Genomic DNA, 17,554 nt, shown 5'->3' on the forward strand with positions numbered 1-17,554 from the left:
AGCCCCATTTTCTGAAGCTTGTGGGTATCCTGATTTCTTGTGCTGCAGTATAATACAGCTATCTCACCAGGATTCGGAGCCAGTGTTCTCAAAAAAGTAGGTAGATATAAAAATCAAGAGAGAAAATATCTTCCATGGGAACACTGAGGTGAGAGATTCAGGTATGTAGGAAAGATAACAAACAGAAGAACAAGACCACAAGATGATCACAGTGTACTGTATGACAGGAATCTTGAGAATTTTGAAATCCAGTAAGTTGCCCTTGCCTATTACTTTATAGCCAGAGCAACCTAATTCATTGAGAAAGCATTTGTGGTTTAGGTAGGAAATAGGTGCTAATGTTTTGAAATAGGGATATTCTTGGGAGTGGGGGTAAGAAAGATAAAGACCTCTGCATTGATGTATGCTGTACACATCAAAGAGTAAAAGCCAGGTGGGAAGCAAAAGGAAGTGATGCAAAAGTAGATTGAGAATTAAGTAGTAATGGAAATTGGTTGGAAGAAGAGAGTAAACTTAAATTCTGCATTTAGAAAATGGAGGTCTGGTTAAATTATATTCTTTTTTCTTTTTAAAAAAGTCTATTCATTTTTATGGGGGGAGAGAGAGAGAAAGACTAGAGCAACACATCGATCTGCTGCCTGCAATCTTCCCACCAGGGTTGGAGCCCGAAACCCAGGCACATGCCCTGGCCGGGAATCAAACTGGCAATCTTTCGGTGCACGGGACTATGCCCAACCAATGAGCAATACCAGCCAGGGCAAATATAATAGTCTCTTAGGTATGAAGTGGGGATCTAATTTAAGCACTGCTTCTTTGTTCCTCAAGTTTTTTCTTTTGTTAACAATCTGTTGTATTTTTTTCTCTGGATTCTTTTGAAAATATTGTGAAAGTGTGCATATAAAGGATTATTTCATTTTAGTTCTGAATAAATGTAAAGATTCTACCTCCATTATAGTTCTGTGATTTGTCTTATCTATCTCCACTGCCCTGACTTTAATTTAGGCCTTCGTAGAATTGTTAAAACAACCTCCTACCTCCTAACCAATTTCCCTCCTTCAGTTTCACATACGTCACATTTTCCTTTCTGTCAAAGTTAGGTTTCTTAAAAGCACATGTGACACTGCCATTTCTGTTTAAAATCCTTCTCTGATTCCTCATTGCCTTTAGGAAAATTTGACATAATATAGATATAATGACAAGTGAACATAATACCCAATTTATGCTTGTCAATGTAATTATTAAGTGCATGCCCCTTTACTCTCAAGTGTTCCAGTTTGGATGACAAGTATACATTTACTCTGCTCCTAATCATTTCTACCTTTCCTGTCCAAAATAATAGGATATTTAATTCTTGTCCTGCTCTTAACCTTCCCTGAAGCATCAACTTGATAGAACCCAGTCTTTTTCTTAAGCTTTCTAGCTCCTTCACCCTTAAATGCATATATTTAGGCAATTAACTTAAAAGTTAATAGTTAGGGTAGGTTAGGGATGTCTAATAAGGTTATAGTATAATTGATATGAGTCGTCCCCCCTCCCATTTTGAGTGCCCAATTCTGTTAACTTTTGTCTAAGTTATTTAAGAAAAGTATTCCCTCTTTATCCCAGTAGTAAATAAACCTATGATATGAAATCAGTTAGGTAACACAGATATCTGTATATTCTTTCAGATTAATGAAATTCATAAGTGATATAACTGTTTAGTGAAAGGAAGTAAATTAGAATCCCAAGGGTCCTGATCTCTTTCAATTGGATTAGGGCTGTTTAATATGTTAGCTTTTAGCTCATTTTGAAGGGAGCATGCAATCATGCTGAATTTTTGTGTCCAATAAAACTGGTCTCCTTAATTGGATCCCAGAGAAGCCACAATCATTTCTGCCTCCTGCTATTGTCTTTTTTTTTCTTCCACATTTAGAATGTTTTTCTCTGCTTACTAAGTTTTAATCTCTTCTCAAGACCTGAAATTTCACTTCTCCCATGAAATATTTTCTGATTATTTAAGCTCTCCATGATTATATATGTACCAAGTTATACTATATGTATTATAGCATTTACAGATTTCTCTTTCAAAATGGTAATAACAAAATGGGTCCAATTCCCTAAAAATGTTTTTTGCTGTTTTTGGCATACATGATAGCTTCCTTAATAGTTAAGTGTCTGTAGGATATGTGGAACCATAGGTCATTTTTATTAAGTATCCCAGAATGCATTATCCACAATAATCAATCCTTGCATACTTGATTTCTTAGGACATTGTACATATGTTTTAAAATGAATGAATACTGGCATTTCCATGTAGCTAACAGAGTAAGCAGATTATTGGGTTCTGAGGTCATTTCTGCTATCGAGGAATCAGACTGGACTAAACAATTATACTTAATTACTCTCTATGCTTAAAGCTATACTTACTTTTTAAAGACTTCATAATCTTACTTTTTTTTGAGCCTTTCAGTGCAATATTTTTCACTTAGTAAGCTTACCTGTTCCAACTGTAGTTTAACATGTTACCAAAAATACTTCCAGGCAGGACATGGAGAGCACAAAACAAAAATTGCCTTTAGAAACGTTTTTGCAGGTCCACTTCATCTAGCTCTTCTAGTCTCTTTACCCTAATCATTTTGCTCACTTGTATTCCAGAAAGCATAAAACTATGTTGGGGATTTCTGTTTGTTTCTATGATTGCCACTTGTCTGTTTTATTCTATTGATTAGGTGAATCATTTCCTATATTATTATTTAACCCCTTCCGCCCTGAACATTCTACTATCCATTATCACTTTTCTCATAAATACACTGTTTTCTATTGCATTTGCTACGTATATCTTTACTAGTGCTAGAATAATCACTTTTCTTATTCTAACATTGTTTCCTATGTGAGTAGACATCTTCATTTTTCTATTTACACTGGCTATGCTCCCATTTCTTTGCTGGTACCTAGGCTTCCTAGGGTAGTCAATCAATATGGGAGAGGAATAATATAAAAAATAAGAATATTTTTTAATTTATCATTTGTTTTTTAAAACCCATATATCCTTTGTAACCCAGTGCTGTGTTGGATGCCATAAAGAATGCAAAAGATGTAAAATATATAGTCCTTGTCCTTGAAAAGGTTACAGGTGACAAACTGACTCAGTTGAAGCAAGTACCAAATAAATATACACTAATGTATAACCATATACTTGATTGTATGTTCTAGGTGTTCAAAGGTGTTTCCCATGTTGCAGGCTTTATAAGACATCAAGGGTGGTGGAGGGAAAAAGGTGATGGAAGGACCCAGGAAAGTGGGTTGTTGAAGGAGGATTTGGATTTCCTTAGATGTACTTAGGTTAGAATTGTTGTAGCCTAAGGGACTCTCCTTTAAGATGAGGAAGTGTGAATGAAAAATAAGTCCCTATTCTTAGGAAGGTCAGCCTGACTACAATAATAATTTCATGAACAATGAGCGATTAAATTGGATAAGTGGACATTTGGTAAATCACAATTCTGTGTAAGCCTGTAGTAATATTGATCAGTGAATGATGTTAGAGGGAGAAATTACATAGCATAGTTAAATGCTGATATCAAAACATACATAGAATGCAAGAAAGCTCAATAAGCCTTTTAGTTAGCACAGGTGAAATTTATTGAATGTTAGCTCTGTCATGGCTAAGGAAAGGATGTTTATGTTTCTTATGAATTATGTACTATATGTGAGCACTTAAGTAGATTTAAGTTTTTATCTTAATTAATTAGCTTGGTTAATCATCATAATTAACTGTTCAAAAAAATCCATGCCATTCTCTCACTTTTAATCCTATATTTACATTTACAAATTGCAAATAATTTTAACTGATTAATAAATTACCTGAGAGCCAATACTTGGGTTGCCCTTTAGGAATGTTCAGAATTTATCCATTTTTAACATTAGGTTCCTTTGTATTTTGTGTATAATCAGAGAACAGTGTCTGTGTTGTGCATTTATCACAATCAAAACGGGAGGAGTAGCTGGTCAGAATAGGCATGGCACTAGTCCTGTGTTCTACTTAGATTATCATTGCCCATAGGCATTTTTACATTGCTCTGGTTGGCTGTTTAATGCAGTAGAATTATTGAGAGTTAATGCTCTGAGAATCAACAGTAGGCTTTGGTATGGTATATGACTATTTATAAATGGTAATTTTAAAGTGCTCAAGATTCAATCATAACATTTAGCTCCAGGTTGAAATTTGATATTTAATGGCAGAAGTCTATTCTAGGACATGTAAAGGAAAATTGCCTCTATCATTTTTGAGTTATCCAAATGCAAATTTATTTTGAATAATTCTTTATTTAAGTACTCATTTGCATTTGTTCAATATCACTGAGACTTCCTTTTTGAAAAACTTAATTTTTTCTGTTAATTTCTTCTATGGATTAGTATTTGTGATGAGAGTTTGTTTCAATTTAAGAAAATGTGTTGCTGCACAGGTGAGGTAGTATTTGAATCACTTGAAAGTTCATGTCAGTGTTTTGATTCCTTTCAATTTTTTCTTTTTCTTTTCTTTCTTTCAATTATTTATTTATTTGCTTTGTTCTGTTTTGTTTTATTTATTTACTTCTGTTTTTAGTTATTACAGGGGTGTTTTGGGCTCTTCATGGCCTTGCTAACATACTTGGCTGGCCATATTTAGTCTGCGTACTAATTGTTAGTTGGCCCAGTTGAGTCTTACTTTGTGCTCTCAGTTTTTTTAGTCTTGTTTTCTACTTTCGTCCACCTAGTTGTGTTTTAGTTCATGAGAGATTTCTATTCTGATGGGCCGGATTTTAGTCCGTGTACTAAATTTTAGTCTGCAGACTAAAAGTAATCCGCGGATTATTTATTTTTGCAAAATATTTAATTCGCCCACTGGAAACTATCCTAAAAGAATGTTAAATTCTCTTAGAATAGCCAAGGGAATTCACAGCTACTGGTGAGTTCTGCCATTGTTTGTTCTCAATACCTAGACATAATAGACCCTACCACCTCCCTTGCATATTTGGCTCCTTTGTGCCTAGGTGTTGGTGTACATTATTATGCATGTCACCTATAACTGTGACTGTCCCTTAGTTGTATTGTTTATTGTATATATTTTTGTTTAGCTTTTGGTGGGTGAATTGGGCATATTTGCAGATGGAACTGTGTTGAATTTGTAGTGCTCAAAGATGTAGGATTTTTTTTCCAGTGAGTTTTTCCAAAAAGGAAAGAATGTTATATATTTATTTTTCCTAAGTAATGGGTGCAAGGGTATGAGGGGGCAAAGCCCACAATAGAAAATGTAAGTTTATACCCGCACTCCTGAGGTGATAATGTCTATTCCTGAAGAGTCCTAAGATAATGAGAATGTCAGCAAATATCTTTTAGCAGGGAAGTCAATCCAAAATGGAGAATAATCCGCGGTGGCCTGATCCTTCTTAGCTCACACAAATTGGAAATATTTGGCTTGAAATCTATAGTAATACAAATTAAATATATTACTTCCCATCACTAATAATTTAGCAAGAAAAATGTTTATACTGTATAACTGGAATATGTTAATAGAGGAAAATTAGCATATTGGGAACATATCTTTAAAAGCAGTCTTAAATGCCCCCTCCCAGCCATGTCAATGGATGATGAATCCAGGTCATAGAAGACCAAACACTTTACTTTGGGAACGTTACTTCTAGATTTCATTTTGATTTTAACTTTTTTTGGTTTTGTATTTTTTTAATAAATGCACTGGCATTGGAACATAATATAAATTAAAATGTTTCTTTACTGTGCCTCACCATTGCGCAATCAAAAAAATTTTTTTGCATACACTGTGGTGAAATAATTTTTAAAACTTGGACTTGCTACTGTGGAGACTGATGTTTAAAGTTTATAACTGTATAAACATTTTCTATGTCCCCCCCACACCATGGATTTCTTATAACATTGGATATATTTTTCCTTGCTGGACTATTCTCTTTTGGATTGACTTCCCCTGTTTGGATTATTTCACTGCATTATCATCTTTAGGATTCATCAGGAACAGGACATTTCAACTCAGGAGTGCGGGTATGTACTTAATTTTTTTTTCCCAAAATTTCAGGGCAGGTTTATAAAACTAGGGGGAAAACTTTTTGAAAGGCTAAACAATTATTCATTCTTGGAATGTAACAGTAAAAACAATGTAGGTAGCTCTGATTTCTGTTCATTCACTGTATGATACAGGTTTTGCTTATGGTATAGATTGTCAGTCTTCTGAGTGATTTATTGACATCTAGACTAAAGTTTAGGAATTAGGGGGGTTGAAAATTGTTTTTATAAGAATAAATATTGACGAAGGTCCATGGAACCAAAGGTTCTGAATGTTAAGCAATTGAAATAAGTGAAGAATGAAGCAGAAACTTCTTTATTAAAAGTCAGATTTCAGTAGTTACTGGTGTCCTTTCCTTTAGACACAAAGATAATTCAGAAGAGTTGTTTTCTAGTTTAGACTGCAATTTTTAGAAGTTGCTTGCTACCACACCCTATATTACAGTTAAAAATCTGAACTTTAGGAGACACTGGTTTTTGACCTCACATAAATGTCTACTTAACCTTTATAAGGTAATGAACCAAAGGTTTTCTCATCAGGAATCTTTCAAAGGGCTTTAAGTAATAATGGATAGTTTTTTAAAAGGCAGGTTAAGTCTTGATTTTAATGTAGGTTCTTGGAATTAATGCCTTTATTTTTTTAAAATCTGATTCCATGAGTTAGGATTCCCTGGCAAAGTAGGCTAATATGTGTCTTAGTGCTAACATGGATGGTCCTGTATAGCCTGTAAGTTACCGGAAAGATGTGGATGGCTCTTTTTTAATAATCGGAGAAAAGGTTACAATAGTGATTTATTAATAGCTTTACAAAATCTTCATTAACAAAACAGGAAATTTTTTAAAATACACTCACTGTCCAGCTACCCGACATTTGAATGTTAGCAGGAGATACTTATTTCTACTTTTAATTCTACTTATCTGCCTCCCATATTGGTGCAGAAGCATTTTTTATTATACTAGCTAGCAAAATAAATCCATATGCTGTCAAATAAGTATAAACTGTACTAGGATAAATTATGTCAGTAGTGCTTAATATTTTTATTAAAAATTTTCCTACTGACTATTTTCTTTGACATGTTAGTTTGAGTATGGTCCTGGCTGGGAGCACATGAGGGGAAAATGACCAAGAACAGTAGAAAATCTAAACGTTTCAAATAATACAGTAACTTTGGGTTTTCTTGACTGAGGCAAGTCAGGTCACTCAAAAGAAAAAAGGATGAAGCAGGTTGTTTTTTACCTTACAGAGGGTTTTCTAACACAGCCAAATAAATAAATTACCAAGGCCTTCAATTTTCTAAAATAAGTCCATGAGATCCTGCTTAAATCAGTTTCTCAGTTTCCATGGAAAATATATTCATCAATAATAAACTTTTTGTAAAACGAGAAAAAAAAAGGTTTACTCTGTACAAAGAACTCTTTTTTTTTTTTTTCAGTCTCTTGAAATCTAATGAGCCCTGTAATAGTAATTAGTTCTCCTACCTTTAGTCTAAGTGAATGCCCAGAGTTACATGAACCATTCTCATTAGGAAACCTTAGCCTCCCAGGCTCCTCCATGCCATGTCACAATCTGCATATCCTTTGCTCATTTGTGGGTCTGTTTCCCTCCATTTATACATTTCTGCATTTTTTTTAAATCTTCATCTAAGAATACTTGTTTCTTTTGTTTTTTAAAGAGAGAGGGCGGAGCAAGAGAGACATTGATGTGACAGAAACACATCAATTGGTTACCTCCTGCACACATCCCGACTGGGGCTGATGATTGAGCCTGCAACCCAGTTACGATGCCCTTGACCAGGAATTAAACTCGTGACCCGCTGGCCCGCTGGTGCGAGGACTGATGCTCCAACCACTGAGCAACATTGGCCAGGGCACTTCTGCTTCTTTTCTTTTTTTAATATATTTTATTACAGAGAAGAAGGGAGAGGGATAGAGAGTTAGAAACATCGATGAGAGAGAAACATCAATCAGCTGCCTCTTGCACACCCCCTACTGGGAATGTGCCCGCAACCAAGGTACATGCTCTTGACCTGAATCTCTGGGACCCTTGAGTCTACAGGCCAATGCTCTATCCACTGAGCTAAACCGGTTAGGGCAACTTCTGCTTCTTTTTATGTCTGTTAATTCCACCACTGCTACTACCACATCTTCTGTTTGAGTCTATGTTCTTCCTGTCAAGAGATACATGTTTCATTTTTTTTTTTAGCAGACTTTTAAAATTTATTGATTTAGAGAGGAACAGTCTGTTCCACTTATTGATGGAATTCATTGGTTCTTTCTTGTATGTGTCCTGACTGGGGATTGAACTTCCAACCTTGGTGCATTAGGACAAAGCTCTAACCACCAACTGAGCTACCCGGCCAGGGCCAGTGTTTCCTTTGGGTTTTTTTTGTTGTTTGTTTTTAAGTTTTATTTTCCCCTTCTGTTTGTATTCTTTAACTGTCCATAATTTAAAACGAAGTATATTTTCATAGTTTTATGTATTGATTAGGGATTTTAAGACATAGGTAAGTAGAAAGCTTTCTATTCCTTTAAGCAAATTAATTTATTTGCATTTTGCTTCAATTGACTTTTTCTGTGAGTTAATGGCTCTTGATGAAAACTACATTTCTCTCTTCATGATTAAAAAAACCTTAGAGTATTCATACAAATGAGGGTAATCTGGCCATGTTCATGAGAAATAGCTAACTTGAGAAAACAGATTTTGGAAATTTTGTCGAATTCTGGATATTCAGGAATTTCTTCAAATAATGATAGGTTCTATTTATTAACAAGATAAAATCATTGACATTTATAGACTTAGAGTAAATAGCTTTTCTTTTTTTTTTTTTTTAAATATATATATATTTTATTGATTTTTTACAGAGAGGAAGGGAGAGGGATAGAGAGTTAGAAACATCGATGAGAGAGAAACATCGATCAGCTGCCTCCTGCACACCCCACACTGGGGATGTGCCCGCAACCAAGGTACATGCCCTTGACTGGAATCGAACCTGGGAACTTTCAGTCCGCAGGCCGACGCTCTATCCATTGAGCCAAACCAGTCAGGGCTAGCTTTTCTTTTTTAAAAGATATTGATCGCCAGATTTGAAAAGTGCTCTCTCCATTATCAATAGTTGTTCTACTACAAATCACATAAAAGAGGCAGTCAAAACTTTTAAAAAATTTTATATTCTTTAAAAAAATTTTTTATATTCTTCATGTTTTTGCCTCCAGAACTCATCCTTTCTCTTGTGCCTGTCATATTTTGTGTGCATGTTAGATTGTTCTGCTTTATGGTTAGCATATATAGATTTTTTTCCCACTTCTCCTAGTTTTTTCTCTGAGCTTTTCTCATAGTCTTTAATTAGCAGTTCACCACAGTGTGGTGAAGTATATGAAGTTAACTCTTTTCATTCTAGAAGGTTACTTTCACAAATGCAACCATGTTTTTGTATGTGGTAAGAATTCTCAGTACTTGGGATAAATTGCTAAGATTCTTAAAAAACATTAATTGTTCTTTCCCTTTTTTGTACTGCAGGTCTTCCGACCCCGAACTCCACCAGAGGCAATTGCACTGTGTAGCCGTCTGTTGGAGTATACACCAACTGCCCGATTGACACCACTGGAAGCTTGTGCACATTCATTTTTTGATGAATTACGGGACCCAAATGTCAAACTACCAAATGGGCGAGACACCCCTGCACTCTTCAACTTCACCACTCAAGGTAATTTCAAACATTTAGCTCTTTCACCATTTCTGGGAAAACTATGCATGGATGTGAAGTGACACTCTTGATTCAAATCTGTAGGACAAAAATGAACATTCTAAGTACTTATGCAGGTGGGAAAGAGCCTTTCTAACCACTTATTAGACCACTACTTGTATGTTAGATAAAATTTTTCAAATGGGCTTAGCTTCTCTGATTTTTAGCCGATTATAATAAATCTTGGCATATGACAAGTTATAGAGATTTCACTAATATGATCTTCAGGTTTGTTTCTGAAACTTAGAACATGTAGCATTTCTTGCTTCCCAAGGGTTTATATCAAGTTTTATAAACCTAGAAACAGATTGGTGGCTGTGTTTTTTAAATTGAGATATCTTAAAAATGGGGAGAACTAGAGTGCTATACTCTTTCTTAAAACTGATATAAGTGATATAGAGAAATTTCCATCCTCTCTATAGCTTGGCACCACTGCTGCTGCTGAGAAAACAAACGTTCAAAGGAAAACTTGAGTTTTTGCATTGCTGGTTTCTAAAAGATTCAGGGATAAACACTATTTCTTCACCACGTCTATGTTCTCTCTTCTTTTCTCTCTGATTAAGACCTTACATGATTCATTTAATCAACCACACTGCCTCTAAAGATGTGACTTTCTTCAGAATTGAACATTAGAAGAGTACAATTTCCCATAGATAAAATAAGCAATAAATAAATGATTGATTGATTGACTAGTCTGCTGCTTAGTCAAGCTAAAAATAGAGACAGGGAGCTTTCTCTGATGAAATAAATACATTTCCTTTATTCTAAGGTGTATTTTTAGCCCATATTTAAATTGAATGTGGACAAATGCATTGCTTAAGCTGTAAATTTGGAAGACCTGAGTTGCTGGTAAAATAGACTTGAATGATTCTGTTTTCTGTAATCTTAAGCTGTCAGTATTACATAACTACTAACAATGATGGTGTAGTCTTAAACTACATTTATAAAAGAAAAATATTCACATATCTTGGGACTATTAATTTAGACTGTTTAGGTCTGATTAGAAATCATTTGAAATGTTGTTTTTGGTTCTGGCTATGCAATTTTAAGAAGAATATTAATGAATGGCAGAATTGAATATAGAGCCTGGAAAAATGAAGACTTAAGGGACTCCCAAAAGCTGTCTAAAAATACCTCAAAGACTGTATTCTAAAGAAAGGAGTAGACATATTTTTTCTCCAGATTGCAAAATTGAAAATAGTTGCAAAAAATTAGATCAGTACACATTTGGGCTTACTATAAATACTTCAGCACCCGGCACAAATAGAGATTGAATAAAGCTATTAAGATTCAATGAAGTATTCAATTGTTTAACAGTAGAATAAGTTGTTTTCAAAACATTGATCTCTGGATCAGGAGAAAGCTGAATAATGTCAATAATGTAAATAATATTACTTCAAGTTGGCAGAAGATTAGGTTGGACACTCTTGGCCTCTTGTAGAGCAAGGTGATTCACCTCACTTCCTCCCATCACATTGTATCATCTTATATCATCACAAGAAGGATAAGTACAGTCCAATAAGCTATTTTGAGAGAGAGCTAGCACATGCACATTCACATAACTTTTATTACAGTATGTTTTAATAATTGTTCTATTTTATTGTTGTTAATCTCTTACTGTTCCTAATTTATAAATTAAATCTTATCATAGGTATATATGTATGTATAGGGAAAAAAAACATATATAAGGTTTGATACTATGCTCAATTTTAGGCATCCACTGGGGGTCATAGAACGTATCCCCTGCGGATAAGGGGGACTACTATAATTACATTTGATTTATTAGTCACTTTCATATAAGTGGAGTCATGTAATATGTTACTTTTTGTGTCTAGCTTCTTTTAGTAAGGCAAACCTTGCCAATGAACAGAACTGTGAAGAGTAAACACTTGAGCCCTAACCGGTTTGGCTCAGTAGATAGAGTGTCGGCCTACGGACTGAAGGGTCCTGGGTTTGATTCCAGTCACAGGTACATGCCCAGGTTGCTGGCTTGATTCCCAGTGCGGGGTGTACAGGGGCAGCCAATCAATGATTCTCTCTCATCATTGATGTTTCTCTCCCTCTTCCTTCCTCTCTAAAATCAACAAAAAAAAAAATATTTTTTTAAAAAAGAGTAAAAACTTGAGAAAAATACAATATTGTATTAAAGTAAAGCTTTAGAACAATGCTAACTGCAATTAGCTGTTTGTTACTGTGTCATGAGTAATTAGCCATAAATAGTAATTGGTATTACTTTCATATAATCAAAAGAAGTATTCCTGGAAGAAGAAAGATGACAGATAAGAGACAGAAAACTTTGAGAACCTTCTGACATCCTGGTTCCACAACTCATGAGACTGTCAGAGCCTTCATTTTCCAGCCCTGGGCTTCAGTGTTCTAGGACCCTGGATTGACAGTATTATCTGCATCCAGACATTGGAAACCAGATCATACCTTTGGCACACCCCCTTTCCTCCAGTCATTTGATTTCAAAGTAGACATAACTGAATCAAGCCTTAGAAAGTAGACGGAATCAGGAAATCCCAACAGGGATCAATATTTCTTTTTATTCACCAAAATATTTCTTTTTGTTCACCAATTCCTTGCCTGTTCCAAGGCTGGAATATATTGGGAAATAGATTGTTTTGTATGTTTAAAGGTGTGTCTCCAATTAACCTCACCACAAACATCCCCGATCCCAATTTTCTACCCAAATTGGTACGACATTTTACCAACAAATTATTTTAACAAGCCTGGTGGGCTTAGGCCAGGACAAGGGTGGCCAGGGGTGAGTAAAAATTATCAATTATTGCCCTAACTGGTTTGGCTCAGTGGATAGAGCGTCGGCCTGCAGACTAGAAGTTCCCAGGTTCAATTCCGGTCAAGGGCATGTACCTTAGTTGCGGGCACATCCCCAATAGGAGGTGTGCAGGAGGCAGCTGATCGATGTTTCTCTCCCATTGATGTTTCTAACTCTCTATCCCTCTCTGTAAAAAAATCAATAAAATATATTTTAAAAAAAATTATCAATTATTTATATTAGTATGGTTTAATTTGAAGAGTTTACTGCTCTACAACTTAGCTGGGTTATCTGAAAGAATGGCAGCTTTATGGAGAGATAAGGAGGAAGAGTGGATTACCGGCTAGGCCAGAAGAATGGAAAAGTGCTTAAATGAGAGTAAAAGTAGGAAATTTGGGGCAGACAGAGAGCAACAAGCAAACTCATGCAGATGTAGATGTCTTGGAGTACAAGGGCAAGGGGATCTGGATGTGAGGAAAGCAGATGGGGGGATCCAGAAAGTAAGTAAAAAAAGGACACTGAGAAAGAGTAAAGGTTCAGAGAACAATTTTTAACAGTGTAGGAATGTGTCACGGAATAGAAAGTGATGCAAACAGGATTGAGAACAAGTTGGGGATTGGCAACTAAAGCGGGTGTTCTAGAAGCCCAGCTCATCAAAAGGTTATACTTTTTTCATTTGAAAGCAGTAGACTACTTATTTACAAAACTTATGCAACTCATTTTTTATGATAATTAGCAGATTCTGTGATCTTTGTAGCAGTGAATTTTAAATCAGTTGTCCTGTTATAAAATAGTGATTCACATAAATATGATCCGTTCATCTGCTTACCTGCCTTTCTATGTCTTAGGCATTTCTTCTAGCCAGCCTTATGCTGAGCCACATAGTAGGCACAATATCTCAACCAACTGAAGTGATGAGGTGCCTTCCAATATTATTCTCAAATTATTATAAGCTTTAATATAGAACTTTTCACGTTTTAGCGTATTTTATTATAATTTACAATGGCAAGGATAAATTGACGTAAGATAGGAATTCTTTTAATCCTCACATGAGGACATTCATTTATTTTAGAGTAAGGAAGGGAGAGAGAGAAATATCGATGTGAGAGAAAAACATACGTGCCCCCAACTGGTAATCAAACCCGCAATCTTCGGTGCATGGTATGATGCTCCAACCAACTGAGCCACACCAGCCAGGGCAAGATAGGAACTTAACTTATATGTAGGATATGAATCAGATCATAAAGTGAAACTCATAAACTGCTCTAATTTGCAGTGCCCCTCCATTTTTTAAAAATTAAACTGTAAACCTTTCCTGTGGCTATCCCTGTTTCCTGTTGTATTCTTCTGAGTGAAAATGGCTATAAAAAGGTTGTTTTTATAAGACAATGAACTTGAGAAAATCTCGATATAAATAAATGGATTATTTTGTAAATAAGTGAGAGAGCTGTTCATACTTAAGTTGATGTCAGAATTATTCTTTAATAGTTTATAAGCAGTCCAGAAGAGCACATTTTCTAGATAAGCAAGCTGTACTCTTCTAGGTACTGAAGTGCTAAATCGGTGGAAATGCACTACAGGAAGAGCTTGAGAAAATTCATGGGTGGCCTTCAAATTGGTAGGTGGCAGGTTAAATAAGCAAGGCAACTTACCAAACTTGTGTTGGGTGACAAGACAAGTAGATCTCAGCACCCATCTGCCAAATCTTAAAAGGTTTTATAGAGGCCCTAACTAGGTTTAGTCACATACTTAGGGGGCCATAACTGGGGTCAGTCACATGCTCAGTCCAGATAATCTCAACACCACATTTCTATCTTAAGGCTGTATCTTTGGAGCAGCTTCTAGGACCAGGGAAAGCAAACATAGTGCACATTCCAATGCACAAGGGGAGGGCAGGGGAGGAGCCTCCAATTGTAATGTCCAGGTTGAAGGTCCAACATGTGGCCATATCTTCTTGATGACCTTCCCCAACAAGTATTCCATATGAAAAGAAGTGAGTCAGACCTAGCATTAGTTTCCAGTCTCTAACTAGTTGTGGACCTTGGCCAAGGCATTAGTTTGGAGTTTCCGCACTTAAAAAAATATATTAGTAGGAGTAAAGGATATTCAGGGACCCATCTAGCTCCAAAATTCTGATTATAAAAATGAATTGACTCGACAGAAAGACAATGAAAATAAGAGATAAAGCTAACAACATAGGCCATGCCAGGGTGAGATGTGTAAAGTCATGGTATAAATGGATACAGAAAAACACAGACTGATTTCCCCAAAATTCAAAATATTAGCAGTTTTATTTTTAAATGCTCAAAAATTATTAGTTGGATAGAGAACTCATCTCATAGTAATGCTATGTTTATTCAACTTCATCAGAAATGGAATGCTGAGTATAAGAATTTTAATTTATAAAGCTTATTCTTATAATCACCAGAATTTTTAAAATACTAACATTGCCACATATAATTTCTAAAATATATCACCACTGTAAATGTAGTGCACTAAACACATTCATGTATTTTGGGGTGACTAATGTAAGTTGTGATGCTCCCTCTTGGGCAGTTCTGAGGCAAAGTAGTTATGGATTTTACAGATATAATTTTGTCGTCATGTAAAACATCGCCAGTATCACCAAGCAGCAGGAGCAAGACTAAGCCTTGTGACTTGTATGCATGCATATGAGCAAAACCAATGGACACAGACTAGGGGTGTGAGGACGGCTGGGGAGAGGTCAATGGGGGGAAAAGGAGACTTACGTAATACTTTAAACAATAAAGAATTTAAATTTTAAAAAAGAGTAAGCCTTGTAATATTTGTTACCTATTTGTCTGATCTTCTAATTAGTATTTACTTTTCTGAATGAGTATGGGCTATAGTCAGCATTTGTAAGTTGATCGGGGATTTCGTAGGGACTTTGAAATTGTTAGGGGAGGCGAAAAGCAGTTTTGAGGAGGTTTCTTGTTTAACTAAAAAAAAAAAAAAGTTCAGTAACGTGTGAGATCAAGGTGCATCACCCTAGCATTTGAATTACTGCTCAAAAAAGTACACAAATGAAATGAGCACACCATTGTTAAAATCATTTAAACCTTTATGACTGGAGAGAAATAACAGCTTAACTATGTAGATCATCATTGCCAGTTTTCATATATATAAGAGGACTGATACACACAAAGAAAGTCTGACTCTTAATGTTTCCTTTCTGGGGATCTGCAGGGTCGAGCTCCCTCAAGCCTAACAAAGGAAGAAGAGTCCCTTCTACCTTGTGACTGGTATTTCTTTATTACATCACTGTAAGAGCAGGTCTAGTTAACAAAGGAGTTACTTTATCTCTTTTCTCTAGTTAACACATTGATTGTGGCTCTCAAATTTATCTTCAGTTTTCAAACTACACAGTTTGAACAAACATATATGCCCCCCCACCACCACACCAAACAAATAAGAAAGTTTCTTACCTGTTTTTTTTATCATTAATTTTGGGAATTCTATATTTGGAAGAATAGACATTTCAGATTAAGGGAAACTTCAGGTTTTGTCAGATGATTAGGTGTGGTTGAGTTTATCCAGTTTGTCTTTTCATGGAAATTTTAATGAAAAATTTTGCAGCAAAATTTAGTTAAATAAATTTGCTTAACCTTTTAGTTGATTGATATCTGTGTTGGTTGGTTTATTGATATCTATTTGAAAATCATTTTACTTTTCTTTAAATTGTGCATGCATTAAATGTTTGGTTATGGAGCACGTAATAACTGATACACCATCAAAACATTCTTAATATTTCCTGATAAACTACTAAGTGGCTTTTTGGTGAATAGTTTCATGGCCTCTGCAATTGGTTGAAGAAATCCTTATCATAAATTAACTTTTCTACAAACGTCTGGAACTTGTTGACATGTTGTTTTGAATCATGTCTCTGAAGTAACAGTCTATCTCTTACTCTTCCCAAGAATTCTGCCTCACCAAACCGGTTTGGCTTAGTGAATAGAGCGTCGGCCTGCGGACTGAAAGGTCCCAGGTTCGATTCCGGTCAAGGGCATGTACCTTGGTTGCGGGCACATCCCCAGTAGGAGGTGTGCAGGAGGCGGCTGGTCGATGTTTCTCTCTCATTGATGTTTCTAACTCTCTATCCCTCTCCCTTTCTCTCTGTAAAAAATCAATAAAACATATTTAAAAAAAAAAAAAAGAATTCTGCCTCTTGTCCAAAGCTAGTTCCACTCAATATTATGGCCCTCCTTATTCTTAATTATCTTCCTACTCTTAAGCCTAGCACACATATTTAGTAAATAAATACTAGCTTTTTTATTTTCAGTCTCTTCTACACTCTTTATTCTCTATATTTAAGAGCACATGCACTCTTCCTGATCTTGAATAGTTCAGTTGCTCTGCTATTTCTGTCCTCCAAAATGTCATCCTTTTTGCATTCTTTTACTGCAGTTTGAGTCCACACTTATTGTCTCAATTTTCTTACTAATGGCCATAGATAGACAGATGGTTAGTAGGTAGTAATTGCGTGCAAAAAACAAATACAAACAAACTGGACTAGTTGTGAAATCCCCATAGAAGCACCCGCAAAAAGGACAAAATTGTAGAGTAGAAAACAGGACTATAACAAGAGTACAAGGAGGCTTCTTCATTCACACAGACATAGCTGTGACAGTTAACAAGCTCACTGAAGTAGAAAAGAGCTAATAGATGGAAAGTGATGGGCCTTAAGGAATGCCTGTACTTAAGGAAGAGGACAATGAGATAGAGTTTGGAGGGAGATAGAACTATACATGATTGTCCAGTTTAGAATTCTTAACTTTTAAAATGTTTGACTCAAAAAAGTTTACAGAAATGTTCCTCATTCCTCCCCTCCCCCCCCCCCCAAAAAAAGAGTATTTATTAGCAACTGTAGGTTAAAAACCAAGTCTTTTTTCATTATTTTGTAGATGTTACTTATACTCTCCTCTGTGTTTTTGGATGTGGCAAAGCCTCCAGGATTTCA

The 17,554-nt window shown here is 35.5% G+C and overlaps 1 protein-coding gene across 6 annotated transcripts in view; it reads left to right on the forward strand.

Annotated features, from left to right (window-relative positions):
* GSK3B (glycogen synthase kinase 3 beta) overlaps positions 1-17,554 on the forward strand; it is a 179,181-nt gene that overhangs the window by 136,104 nt on the left and 25,523 nt on the right. For 4 of the 6 annotated variants that reach the window (XM_059687739.1, XM_059687736.1, XM_059687738.1 and 1 more), the window contains 2 exons: positions 5,995-6,033; positions 9,572-9,758. In XM_059687739.1, the coding sequence (XP_059543722.1) occupies positions 5,995-6,033; positions 9,572-9,758 (226 nt within the window). The remainder of the gene's footprint in view (positions 1-5,994; positions 6,034-9,571; positions 9,759-17,554) is intronic. The other 2 variants (XM_059687737.1, XM_059687740.1) reach the window with 1 other exon arrangement.

This window comes from Myotis daubentonii, chromosome 3, assembly GCF_963259705.1.
Source record: "Myotis daubentonii chromosome 3, mMyoDau2.1, whole genome shotgun sequence".
NCBI lineage: Eukaryota > Metazoa > Chordata > Mammalia > Chiroptera > Vespertilionidae > Myotis > Myotis daubentonii.